Source organism: Physeter macrocephalus, chromosome 2, assembly GCF_002837175.3.
Source record: "Physeter macrocephalus isolate SW-GA chromosome 2, ASM283717v5, whole genome shotgun sequence".
NCBI lineage: Eukaryota > Metazoa > Chordata > Mammalia > Artiodactyla > Physeteridae > Physeter > Physeter macrocephalus.
The window spans coordinates 95,663,198-95,675,843 of NC_041215.1; the positions used below are offsets into that span (position 1 = coordinate 95,663,198).

Here is a 12,646-nt window from a genome sequence, read left to right on the forward strand (position 1 = left end):
ACAGGTATAAATAGAAAATGCGATGAGACCTTGTAAGGAGAAAGTCAAGTGTGAGAAAGGAAGATGTCCTGGAATAGAACTCTAGGGAACGGGAACCCCACCATTGTCAAGTTGGTAGAGATTAGGAATCAATAGTCAGTAATGAAAACAGAGAAGGAACAGTCATAGGTACAGAAGGAAAACCAGAAGGCCCAGTTCCCCTCCCCCAAAAATGATTATGAAAGAGGAAGGGGTCAATAATATTGAGAGCTACTGAGAAGCAAGGGAAGCTGAGAATTAAAATGCGTTCTTTGGATTTGGGGACAAGGAGGTCTCTGGTGCCTTTGGTGGGATCAGTTTCTATGGCACAGTGAAGGCTGAGGCCAGATTGCAGTGAGTTGAAAAGTTGAATGTGAGGTAAGGAAATGGTGATAATTACGCTAAAAATGTAATCCAATTGATTGGATCCGAGCCTGGGTCCTAGCCTGGGTTGAGACCCCTTGTCTGTGCCAGGGAGTTTCTTTTCCCAATCGATTTGTGCAGCCAATAACGAAACGATGCTGAGACTGGAACAGCACAAGCTTTATTCAATAACCAAAGAATGGAGAAGTGGGAACCTGATTCGCAAATCAATTTCTCAACCCAGTCTGGGTGGAGACACCAAATACAGTATATAAGAGGGTCAAAATAAAAAGGAGGAGGACTGAAGATGTCACCGTGAGGTGAGATTCTGGAGGTAAACGGTTGTCCTCCACACCCCTGGAAATCCTGTTCTTTCTGAACGGGTGGTATTATGCTACCTATTTCCTGCTGGAACTCTTCATATTTCTGTATAAAGCTCTGACTTTTGTATTGGCAGGTCTCCTGCTACCATATCCAACAGCCAATCTAGTACTGGATGTGGCGATACTCTTCCTTTATCTTGGAATTGAAGTAATTCGACTATTTTTTGGTACAAAGGGAAACCTCTGCCAGCGAAAGATGCCACTTGGTATTAGAGTGGCCTTGACCTTCCCATCCGCCATGATGGCCTCCTATTACCTGCTGCTGCAGACCTACATGCTCCACCTGGAAGCCATCATGAACAGCATCTTGCTCTTCTTCTGTGGCTCAGAGCTGCTCCTTGAGGTGCTCACCCTGGCTGCTTTCTCCAGTATGGACAGGATTTGAAGTACAAAAATCTCAGCCAACAGCCCTCACAGGCCGAGACCACACATACCTCTGGTACTTTAGCCATACCAGTGAGAAACGGTGGGTCAAGCTGTCCTGGGAAAGGTTGCAGCTTTTCCTCAGCACAGACACCTTGGGGAACAAACCGAGCATAAGGCCACTGGGCACCATCTTCTAAACCAGGATCATCAGCCCAAGAGACTCTTCTACGCTCCAGTATAGGGAGGGGAGAAGCTGTCGCCATCCAGGCCCTTCTCAGAACCAATTCCTTTCTGACCTCAAGTTTTCCTCTTTGATCATCGTGGCCAGAGCATCTTGTGTGGACCGTGTAGGCTCCTTGGGCTTCCAGCAGGACCTGAGCCACACACTCCCTGTGCCTGCGTATGCTGTGCCCCACATCCTGCAGGAGCACGGGGCGCCTCAGGAGGTTGTGCTTCCAGAGTGATGCAAAAGCCACTCATCCCATTTCTCAGAGACTGAGCTCCAGAACTTTTTCTGGAGCCCACAGTGTTATTTTTCTACTCTCATCATGAAACAAACATTATTTTATAATAAATATGTATTTTCTGTTAAAAAAATGAAAAGGAGGAAATTGAACAGAGTAGAATATTCATGACTTATCCAAGAACAGGAGTGTGGTTTGGACCTTTCCTTTTCAGTCCTCTTAGGGACTTGTCTAGTTGCTGTCATGGCAATCATCTGTCACCGGCACAGGTGGGTGTGTCATTTAGCATGCTAATGCATTACAGTGAGTGTGTCATGAGGCCCAAGGACACTGCAAGTCAAATCTTCCACCATCTTGGGCCTAGATGTTTCTAACCAGTTCTCGTTTTTTTCTCTTTGCAGCTTCCTCCTGAAACTTAGATAAGAGTGATGGGTTTCTATTTCAGAGAGGGGCAGAGGTATGATTCTGGGGCAACAGCCTTGGTAACAGAAACATTTTCTAGAAATTTGTCTGGGAAGGTAAGGTGGAGGGAGGGCTTTTTTAAAGGGGAGAAACATGAGCAGTTTTAAATGCTGATACAACAAAGCCAGTAGAGAGAGAGATGTTGAAAATCTAGGCAAGAGAAAGATACCTAAGAAGGCGGCGGGGGATAGGATCCAGAACACGGGAGGAAGGACAACTTCCGCATGAGAAGGTCAAGGGTGAGGCAAACTCAGGTATGTTTGCAGACTTGGTAGCCGGAAGTTGGTGTAGCTCCCGTGCAATGCTTGTGATGCCTCTTAAATACAAAGAGTGTCATCTGCTGACAGTGAGTGAGGGTGAGGTGAGTTCAGAGGGAAGATTTGAAGTAGTCAAAGTGCTAACTAAGCAAGATGAGGACCCAACCAACTGAGGCTGGTGACCACTGACTCACAGTGACACAGGTAGAAGGTATGTGATCTTCCGCAGCTACATTCATGATGCAGAGTTTACTTGGAGATGGTAAACTGTTGCAGTCATTCACTCACAAATTTTTCTTGTGTATCTGCTCTGTGCCAGGCCCTCTGCTCTGTGCTAGGTTCTGCTGGGCAGATGTCATACAAGAAAGACTAGGACAAGGTAATTGTGGATATTAATAAGAGTGTGGTTTAAATGATGGACCACTGAATCTTAGCTATGTAAGAGAGGAAAGACTTCTCCTCTGGCCTCTTGCGTCCTGTGGCTGGGCCTGAGAATTAAACTGACAAAAGACAGATGAACAGGAGAAGAGCATACAAGTTTTATTTGGTGGTACTGTTTTCATGTGGCACAGGAGACTTCATAGAAAAGAACTGAAGACGCAAAGAAGCAGATAGTTCTGAGAGCTTGTATACCATAGCAACAAAGAACAATACTTTGTGGAGATGTAACAGGGCAAAGGAAGAAGGGTTTGGGGTGAGGGGCAGGAGATTGTGGGAAAAGGATTAGAAAATATGTGGGGGAACTAATGAAAGATACGGGCTATCTTAGTAGGTCTGTTTGTACAGATTCATCTCGTTTCTCATGATTAGAATGTTCCCCTTTTCATGGTACAGTGAGGGCATTTTTCTCACTGGAAATTTATGTCCTGCTTTTAGGTAGAAAGGGGGAGGGCAGAGAGCCCTTCCCACATCTGCCGTTTCTTAAGTGCCTTGGGCTCAAAATAATATGTCAAAGTGGCATATTTTGGGGTGGTAGGTTCTGATCCCCTTCAGCTAGATAGGGAGGAGAGTGAAGGAGAGAGACGGACGAGTACGTAGACAGTAGAGTGCGAAAGCCACTGGAGGTCTCCATGAAATAAATGAACAGGTGTCCTGGGGTGTCTGCTGCAACCCTGGGAGAATAGGAGGTTGTGGCCAGACTAAGATTTCTAAGTTACTCTTCTGAACTGTTGATGTGGCTCTTAGAATTGGGGGCTGAGGTGAGGTGAAGAAACAATGATGTCACAGCAATGAGAGAGATCTTTTTAAAATATACATTTGGTTTTTTTCTTGGGTTTTTTTTTTTGAGATTTTATTTAATTAATTTATTTTTTTTAACATCTCTATTGGAGTATAATTACCTTACAATGGCGTGTTAGTTTCTTCTGTATAACAAAGTGAATCAGCTGTATGTATACATATATCCCCATATCTCCTCTCTCTTGCGTCTCCCTCCCACCCTCCCTATCCCACCCCTCTAGGTGGTCACAAAGCACCAAGCTGATCTCCCCGTTAAAATGCACATTTGAATGTGTCATTACACCTACAACTTTTTGGTGGTTCTTAAGAAAAATATTAAAAATCCTTAACATGGTCTGTGAGGCCTTTCTCACCCTTCCAGCTTCACCTCATGATGCCTCTTTCTAGCCACTCTGGCCTTCTACCTCAGGGCCTTTGAAAATGCTGTTTCCTTGACCTGAAATGCCCTTGGCCAGCCCGCAAGAACTCTATCCAGTTATCTCCTCCTCAACCTTTTGTATTTGCGTATCAGCTTAATATCACTGCCTCAAAAAGAGCTCCTTTGCCATCAGACGAGTTCCGTGAACTTTTCCTTCATAGAGACTATTACAAGTTATCATATATTTGTGTGATCTTTAAAAATTATTTTTGTATCTCTCCCAGAAATGATAAGACCCATGAGAGTAGCAACTATGCCTACTTTGCTTCTTGTCCTATTGCAGCAACGAGCCCTGTGCCTAATACATATGAGTTACTTAAAAATATTTGTTAAATGAATGGATAAATAAAGAGGTTAAGTGACTTGCCCAAAGGCATTGATTGGGCTTGCGAAGAATAACAATATTAATATTTATAAAATGTGTTTCTTATACTTTATACCTTTGTGACACTTGCATGTACGTCCAGACGGGTGAATGACACCAATGACATGACTGATGGCAAAGAAGACAGAAACACAAAGGGAACAGTGATATAAAACAGAGGTAACACAGCATGGAGGTTTGATACCCAGACTTCTTCTCTGATGTTTCTCCTGTAGAATGAGGGTTGTGACAGGGCAAGATGGACCCTTTTCCATAATCACAGGTGGCTTTATTTTATTCTGGTCTCTCCTCCTGCCTGACCATTGTGGAAATTCTAGCAACCTACATGCCTGTCCACCAGGAGCAGGCATGTATAAAACAATGCCTGCACATCCCTGAGTATTGACTGCATGACTGGGTGAAGAGAAGGAGGGTCTCCCAGCAGGCCCCAGGCTGGTCTGAGGTCTAGGCCAGCCCATCTCTTCCTTTATTATCTTGAGCTGGCACTTAAACAATTGGTAGCAAGATACTTTGACTTATTACCTGAGGATTTTGTTCATGTATTTTCTTGTAACCCTCCGGCTCTTCTCCCATTTTACAGCCAGAGTACGAGCCACACCCTGACTCAGAGGAAAAAGAAGTGTTTTCCTGACTTGAGTTCAAATGTACAGACCCTACAGGGAACAAGTTGATGGATTTGAGAGAATGATGCAGGAACAAGATTTTCCACCCCAAAGGATTGTTTGATGGGTCAAGACTGATAAGTTTCACTGAGTGTCAGAGGGGAAACAGAGTACACGAGCTGCTAGTTTGTTCCTAGAAAAAAAGACATCTCCTCCCCACCCCCAATCCAGCTGTTGGATAGGAGACAACAGAAATCCCAGGTGTGTCGAGGTAGCTGCCCCTGTTGCAGGTAGAGCTTCAGGAAGCTTCGAGATGTCAGAATAGAAATGGCTGTGAAGTTTGTCTCAACTTGTGGGCCTGAGGGTGCCTCACAGAGCAACCTCAGCCCAAGTTGATGTGGCTCCGGGGAATGATTCTAGTGTGCTCACAGGGAGCACAGAACTGCCCAAGGCCTTTGGACAGCCCCCCAGACCCCACTGCCTGACATGCAGGGGTCTCAAGGAGAGCTTTAGTAGCAAGGACATTCACCGACCTTAAGGGGTCCTTTGGATAGGAGCAAGGTCCTTCCAAGCAGCCATCTGGCAGCCCAATCCCCCAGGGCCAGATGAGACGATAGATCTCAGTGGGTATCAGTTTGGGCCCTGCCTGTTCCCCAATCTTCCTCCCATCATCTTGGACCCCTCAAACTTAGAACTGATACCGTGGATGAGGAGAGGTGGTCTTTGAGTTGACTAAGATTATGGTTTTTGCCTCTTGGAAGAATCTGAACCTGATATCAATTGTGGACATTCAGTATTTTCTATATTAAAGGAATGTATCTTTTTTATTATTGAGAAATAAAACTTACCTTTCTTGCACACTTGAGTTTGTGAACAGAGATGCATATTCTACACACGTTTTGCTAGCGACCTTTTCCGGCATTAATGTCTGGTCTCCACAGGTGAACTGCAAGATTTTTAAGGCTAGAGAGTAGTCCCTTCCTGCCCTCTTCTTTCTACTCAGCACCTTGTATACGTAACAGGCTCCATTTCTGAGAGAAAACCTATGGAACAGGATGTGCATGGTGGTTTTGTTTGCATGTTATTTGCCAAAGTATCATTTCAAGAGTCTCTCAGCTCTGACTTCATTTGTAAGTTGTAAAAGTTCCCCCAAGTATTCATTTTTCACGTTAAGAGATAACAAATATTTGCCAAGCACCCACCATGGGCAAAGCCTACTTGGACCTCTTCCTGGGGATGCAGACCTTGTCATTAAGGAACTTGTTATTGGAGATGTAGACGGGATGTAGCTGAGGGAGTTGACCATGCACTGACTTTAGGACAACAGCTAGGAGGTTTTGTTGCCTGTTATTTTAAATACACATATAATCTAATTGCCAAAGTGAAAAATATTTATTCGAGAAAACTTGCAAAATTTAGAAGTAAACAAATTGCACCGACAAACTCAGTATCTGTAAAATTAGAAGTAGTCAGTGCTGACATTTTGATGTATATCACTACTTATGCATTGTAAAAATGTATCATGATCTATTGGAGTTTGTTGTTTAAAGAAAACCCTGATATACTAGTGTGTGTGTGTGTGTGTTTGTGTGTGTGTGTGTGTGTGTGTGGAGATAGTGGTATTTGAGAGTTTCAGTGACTATATGTATTCAGTGACCAATTACAGTACGTTGATGAAAGAAATTTGAAAATGTATTGCAGATTAGAAGAAGACGATAATTAGAAAATTTCTGGTAGCCAAGTGGGATGGGAAACCAAATAAAACATACATTTGAATCTAATCCATGATGGATCCATGAAAACAGTTCTCTTGATTAACTCAAATGTCACCTTCTCACTGAAGCTCTCCAGTTTTTGCTCCGGCAGTGTTAGCCAGCTAGTTCCTCCTGGCTCTCAAATATTTTTACAATTTTTATTTAATAATATATTCATTATTTTAATAAAATAATATACACTATTATTTCTATATTATATTTTAGGGAGGCAATATAGTGTTGTGGTTAAAAAAAATAGACCTTGGATTTAAACATCCCAAGTTCAAATTCCAGACTTACCATTTGCTAGCTGTGTGACCTTGGACAAGCTGTTTAGCCCTCTCTGACTCTGAGTTCTCATCTGTACAATGGGAATAATAATACTTCATAGAGTTGTTGTGACAAACAAGTAGGACAATATTTGCAACATGCTGATCTGCCCCAAAACACAGTCAATAACTAATAGGTGTAATTATTTTTATTACAGAACTTGCCGAGTTGCTTTGCAATTACTGGTTTAGGAATGCTTTCCTCACTGGACTGTGAGCACCTAGGCAGCAAGCCCTGGGTCCTGACCTCTCTCATCCAACCTCTCTCCCTCCTAGCAGTGTAGCCCATAAACAGTAAACAATCCATATGCGTTTGCTGGAGGATAAAATAGTTATGGAAAGTGCCACACCCAATGCTTTTTCCCTAAGAGTCCTATATCCTTACTCAGATTTTTCAAACAAACTCTTAACTGCAAATCATTGACTCTTATAATCAATATTATACAGGGCCATTTCCACTTTAATGCAAGCTAACATTTAATGAGCACTTACTATGTGGCAGGTTTTGTCCTAGTGCCTTACATTGTATTTAAACCACTCTATGAGGGCGATATTATATCTTCTTTCATGGATGAGGAAACTGAGGCCCAGAGAGAGTGCTGTGAACTCTATGACTTCTGAGATTTTTTTGCTAGGGGCCCCAGGGGGGTTCCTGGCTCTCTGTTCTTCCATTTAAGTACGGAGGCAAGAGGTGAGGAAAAGAAGCAACCATATATTTTTCTTTCTCTTTAGGAAAAACATTTTATTTATTTTGCAGTCTCTTTTCTCTTCTGGAAAAACAAACAAAAGAAATTCTTGCTTCACTCATGATTTTACCCCTGCTGAGGTCCAGGCCAAGATTTCTCTCCTGAAGAGCCCTGTTCGAGGATGAAAATGAAGGTTAGTTACAAGACTCCACTGAGTGTCCCAAGCAGTAGCTTTTTTTTTTAAGAGGGGTTTGAAATAGACTTTCAGTACATTCAAATAATAACAATAATTCATATCCCATCTGTGCGTATAAAAACAATTAAGTCACCTGTGAAACCATGAAATATCAATATGCTGAAAAAAATTGAGAGTGGAGGTCACTAAGAATTCTTTAAAAAGCAACTTGTTCTCAAGGAAGATATTTTATCCCATATGATTCATGCTTTATGTTCATGAAATTTATCAGTTATTTGTTCATGTTGCCTACATGAGTGAAAGATATGTTTTAAAAATAAGAAAAACCTTGGGATGATTCTGATTGGAATCTCTCCAGATTCCACATTTGTTCCTATTGACCAGAAGTCTTCTGACTTGGGAAAATATTTTTATTTCCCTCCCCCTTTTCTAAATGTCCTACAAAGACCTGCATTAGGATGGGAAACATTTTCTGAGTCCCAGAGGAATCCTCCATTTGCCTGAAAGAGATAGTTGAACCGAGTATTGAGAGAAGCCACTCAAGAAGAGGATGAAGATGCCTCAGAATAACTTTTTCAAACATTCTAAGCATACTTTCTTCATTCATAGTATCATCTGCCATATGATAGAGAAAATGGGATTCTAGAGAGCGTTATATTATTTTTCTTTCACATACACCATAAAAGATGCAAAAAAAAATTCACTTTTGAGATTACAACTGCATGGTGCCTAGCTTATTCACTCTTTAAAAAGTTTGTTTCGGTTTACTTCCAGAATTGGACAGATAAACAGCAGAGGCCACTACATCAGGTACAGATCAACTGTTATTCTTCTCTAAGAAAATAAATTATAAGGAAGGGGAAAAATCAACCAGGTCCCTCAAATATGAATTTTGCCTTACTTTTGCTAACATTCCCATGATAAAAATAACCTAACACATGTTAAGTAGGAAAATTAATTCCATCTGGGGAGATTGTCACCTGATGTACTAATAGAATTCTCAAGTGAAATATGTAGTGAATTTTTAAACCAATGTAATCATAAAGGTAGCTGCTGGCTGCTCAGTGGTCCTTTCTGTAGTGAAGCAGGTAGCCCTTCCTTGGAAAAATACTTTGAAAAATTACTATCCTTGTGGAACTTTGTCCCGGAGTTGAAGATGGGATTGCTTCAGGCTTCAGCTCTTGGAGAGAATATTCTGAAGGGATGAAATGAGAAGTGTAGATACTAAGAGTGGCAGGTGATGCCTTCACTCAAGGTACAGAGTAAGTACTCGTTAAACGTTTGATGAATTAATGATGGAGAAAGCTACTGGTTGTTAGGGGTCTTAAGGGTTGTCATTTAGGACACTCCAGAATCAATGAGTCTTGTTTACTTCCATTAGGTGTGAGGTTATTTCTTCCCTCCTTCCTTCATTTATCTGTTGATGCTTGCCATGTGTCACGAGACTGAAAATACAACTCTGAGCATCACAGACAGTGCTCTTATAGAGCTGACATCCTAAAAGATGGAGAGCAAAACAAACAAGCAAACAAAATCCCTGTAGACCACTCAGTAACTTTGGGTAGCACAAGTCTTCATGGCTCAGGTCCTGTCTGCATCGAGGTTAGGACATGCCTGGTATGAGAAATAGCAAAGAGGGCCTCTCTTGGGAGCTCCTGCCCCCGTCGCCTGCCCTAGGGGCCTGACTTGCTCAACCTTCATCTTCTGAAGTTCTCAGTTAAAAAACGGGGAGCAGAAGAGGGCCATTGCACTGGGGGAGGGGGGACTTGTCAGGGTAATAAACAAATCTCAGATGCCTTTACTTTAAAAATGCTAATTTAGGCATATAAGGCTTTAGTTAGCTGCATCTGCCATCAGAATAATCAGACAATTTAAAGTGAATAGATTTCCTTGAGAAGAATGGATATACGATTGGTTCTATAGAACAGAGATTATCATACAATTCCCTGTCTTCCCTCACCGTCCCTCCTCCCCATGTTTATCACTACCATCTTCCTTTGCTTTTCTTATATAATTGAGTAAAAAGCAGGATCTGGAGTTGACATTTTCAACAAGGCTAGCCCACATCATCCTCTGATACCAGACAATTTTCACTTCATTTGTGGCCCTGAAAGAGGGTGCTATAACTCTAATTTTCCATGTTAAAGTAGTCATAATTTGCTTTTTATGTGTAAGATTCCTCTACTACACAGCAAGATGTAGCTGAAGTCTTGTTTCATCTGTCCTGGTTCAGGCAAGCCCTTGGGTTTCACATACATGGGGGCCTAGCCAAGAGATGGGTTTTTTTTTTTAACATCTTTATTGGAGTTTAATTGCTTTACAATGATGTGTTAGTTTCTGCTTTATAACAAAGTTAATCAGCTATACATATACATATATCCCCATATCTCCTCCCTCTTGCGTCTCCCTCCCACCCCAAGAGATGGTTTGACTTCCAGCATCAAATTTTAAATGTCTGGGTGGTTGAACTAGAATTCACACTTAGGACTCTGATGCTTGGATGTCATGCACAACCAGTGTTGAAACTGTTTTCCAAGTTGGTCTGTTGTTGTTGTATATGAACCATTGTTACTTTTCCTATCAACCAGTGTGACTGGATCCTGAAGAACAAGGGCATGGAATGGAGCCAGTCTGGCAGCACTTAGGGACTACTTACCCCGTAGGCAGGACCAGGCAGAGTTGGATGACAGCAGCAAAGCCTGGCAGCTGTTGAGCAGCAAGCCCAGGGGGCCCAACTCCATGCCAGGCAGGTGGAAGAAATGCTGTCAGAGCTCCCTGAAGTACAGCCCCAGGCCACATGGGACAGGTGTGGCAGAACTGGGAATACCAAGAGCAAGAGGCCTTCTCAATCAGAAGAGAGGTGGCTGTCATGGAAGAAAGGTGCTTGGTAGTCTTAGCATTCAGGATAGAATGTCAAGTGCTACCATCAAAAGCTGTGCCCCCAAATTAAAGGAAAGCCTTTACACAATGGCCATGTGGAAAGAAGCCCTCTGGTGCTCACTGAAGGGCACTGCTATTATGTCCCCTAGAATAAAACACCTATATGCTCTGAAGAGACAACTAAATTACTTTTAATGTTGCACCAAATACTGGTGAATGTATCCATCTTTTAATCAAAGGTTCCTCTCATTTCTTGAGTTGCAGGGTTGCAATAAAGTATTTGTTATCTACAGCTGCATAAAAAGTTATCCCAGCTTAAAACCACAAACTTATACAGTCTCTGAGGGTCAAGAATGAAGGAGGCTTATCTGGATGGTTCTGTCTCAGGGTCTCTCTCATGAGGCTGCAGTTGAGTTCTGGGCCAGAGTGGGGCGGGGTGAGGGTGAAGGGGCCCAGTCATCTCCATGCTTGTCTGAATGCTTCCGAGATGGCTCACTCACATGGCTGCTGGCAGGAGGCCTCAGTTCCTCACCACAGGGGCCTCTCCAAGGGCTGCTTAACGTCCTCACAACATGGCAGTTGCCTTCTCCCAGAGCAAGTGACCCAAGAACAAGGCAGAAGCCACAATGCCTTTTATTATTGATCACGAAGACACACACTATCACTTCTGCCACGTTCCATTCATTAGAAATGAACCATTTTGGGACTTCCCTGGTGGTGCAGTGGTTAAGAATCCACCTGCCAATGCAGGGGACACTGGTTCGATCCCTGGTCCGGGAAGATCCCGGATCCATGCCGCGGAGCAGCAAAGCCCATGAGCCACAACTACTGATCCTGCACTCTAGAGCCCATGAGCCACAACTACTGAGCCTGCATGCCACAACTACTGAGCCCGCGCACCTAGAGCCCGTGCTCCACAACAAGAGAAGTCACCAAAATAAGCCCGCGCAGCACAACGAAGAGTAGCCCCGCTCGCCGCAAATAGAGAAAAACCCCTTGTGCAGCAATGAAGACCCAATGTAGCTAAAAACTAACTAATTAACTAACTAAATAAATAAAAGAATCATTAAGTCCAGCCTGAAGTCAAGTGGGGAGTGGGATTTTGGTTCTACCTTTTAGATGACGAACTGTTGAAGAATTTTAAACTCTTACATATATTAGGTGGGCCAAAAGGTTCATTCATTTTTTTCTGTAAGATTGCTCTAGTAGCACTTAGTTGTCTTTAACTTCATTTGAAACAATTTTGTTAGATTGTATGTGACAGCTGTCATATCAGCGTGCGTTTAAAAAAAGACTTATCAAATTGGTGAATTTTTGTGTAGCCGTTTTAATATTGAAGGTGGAAGATAAAAAGCAACATTTTCGACACATTATGCTTTATTATTTCAAGAAAGGTAAAAAGACAACTGAAACACACAAAAAGATTTGTGCAGTGTATGGAGAAGGTACTGTGACTGATCGAACGTGTCAAAAGCGAAGTTTCATGCTGGAGATTTCTTGCTGGACGACGCTCCACGGTCGGGTAGACCAGTTGAAGTTGATAGTGATCAAATCGAGACATTAATTGAGAACAATCAACGTTATACCACGCAGGAGAGAGCCGACATACTCAAAATATCCAAATCAAGCTTTGAAAGTCATTTGCACCAGCTTGGTTATGTGAATCGCTTTGATGTTTGGGTTCCGCATAAGTTAAGGGAGAAAAACCTTCTTTACCGTATTTCCACATGCGATTCTCTACTGAAACGTAATGAAAATGTTCTGTTTTTAAAACAAATTGTGACAGGCAATGAAAAGTGGATACTGTACAATAATGTGGAACGGAAGAGATCGTGGGGCAAGCA

The 12,646-nt window shown here is 42.5% G+C and overlaps 1 protein-coding gene across 1 annotated transcript; it reads left to right on the plus strand.

Annotated features, from left to right (window-relative positions):
- Window positions 1-22: 22 nt before the first annotated feature.
- Window positions 23-1,468, plus strand: LOC112062111 (transmembrane protein 216-like). The gene is made up of 2 exons (XM_055079334.1): window positions 23-50; window positions 716-1,468. Exons 1-2 carry the CDS (start codon window positions 23-25, stop codon window positions 1,147-1,149), a joined length of 462 nt encoding a protein of 153 aa, XP_054935309.1. The 3' UTR covers window positions 1,150-1,468.
- The last annotated feature ends 11,178 nt before the right edge of the window (window positions 1,469-12,646 follow it).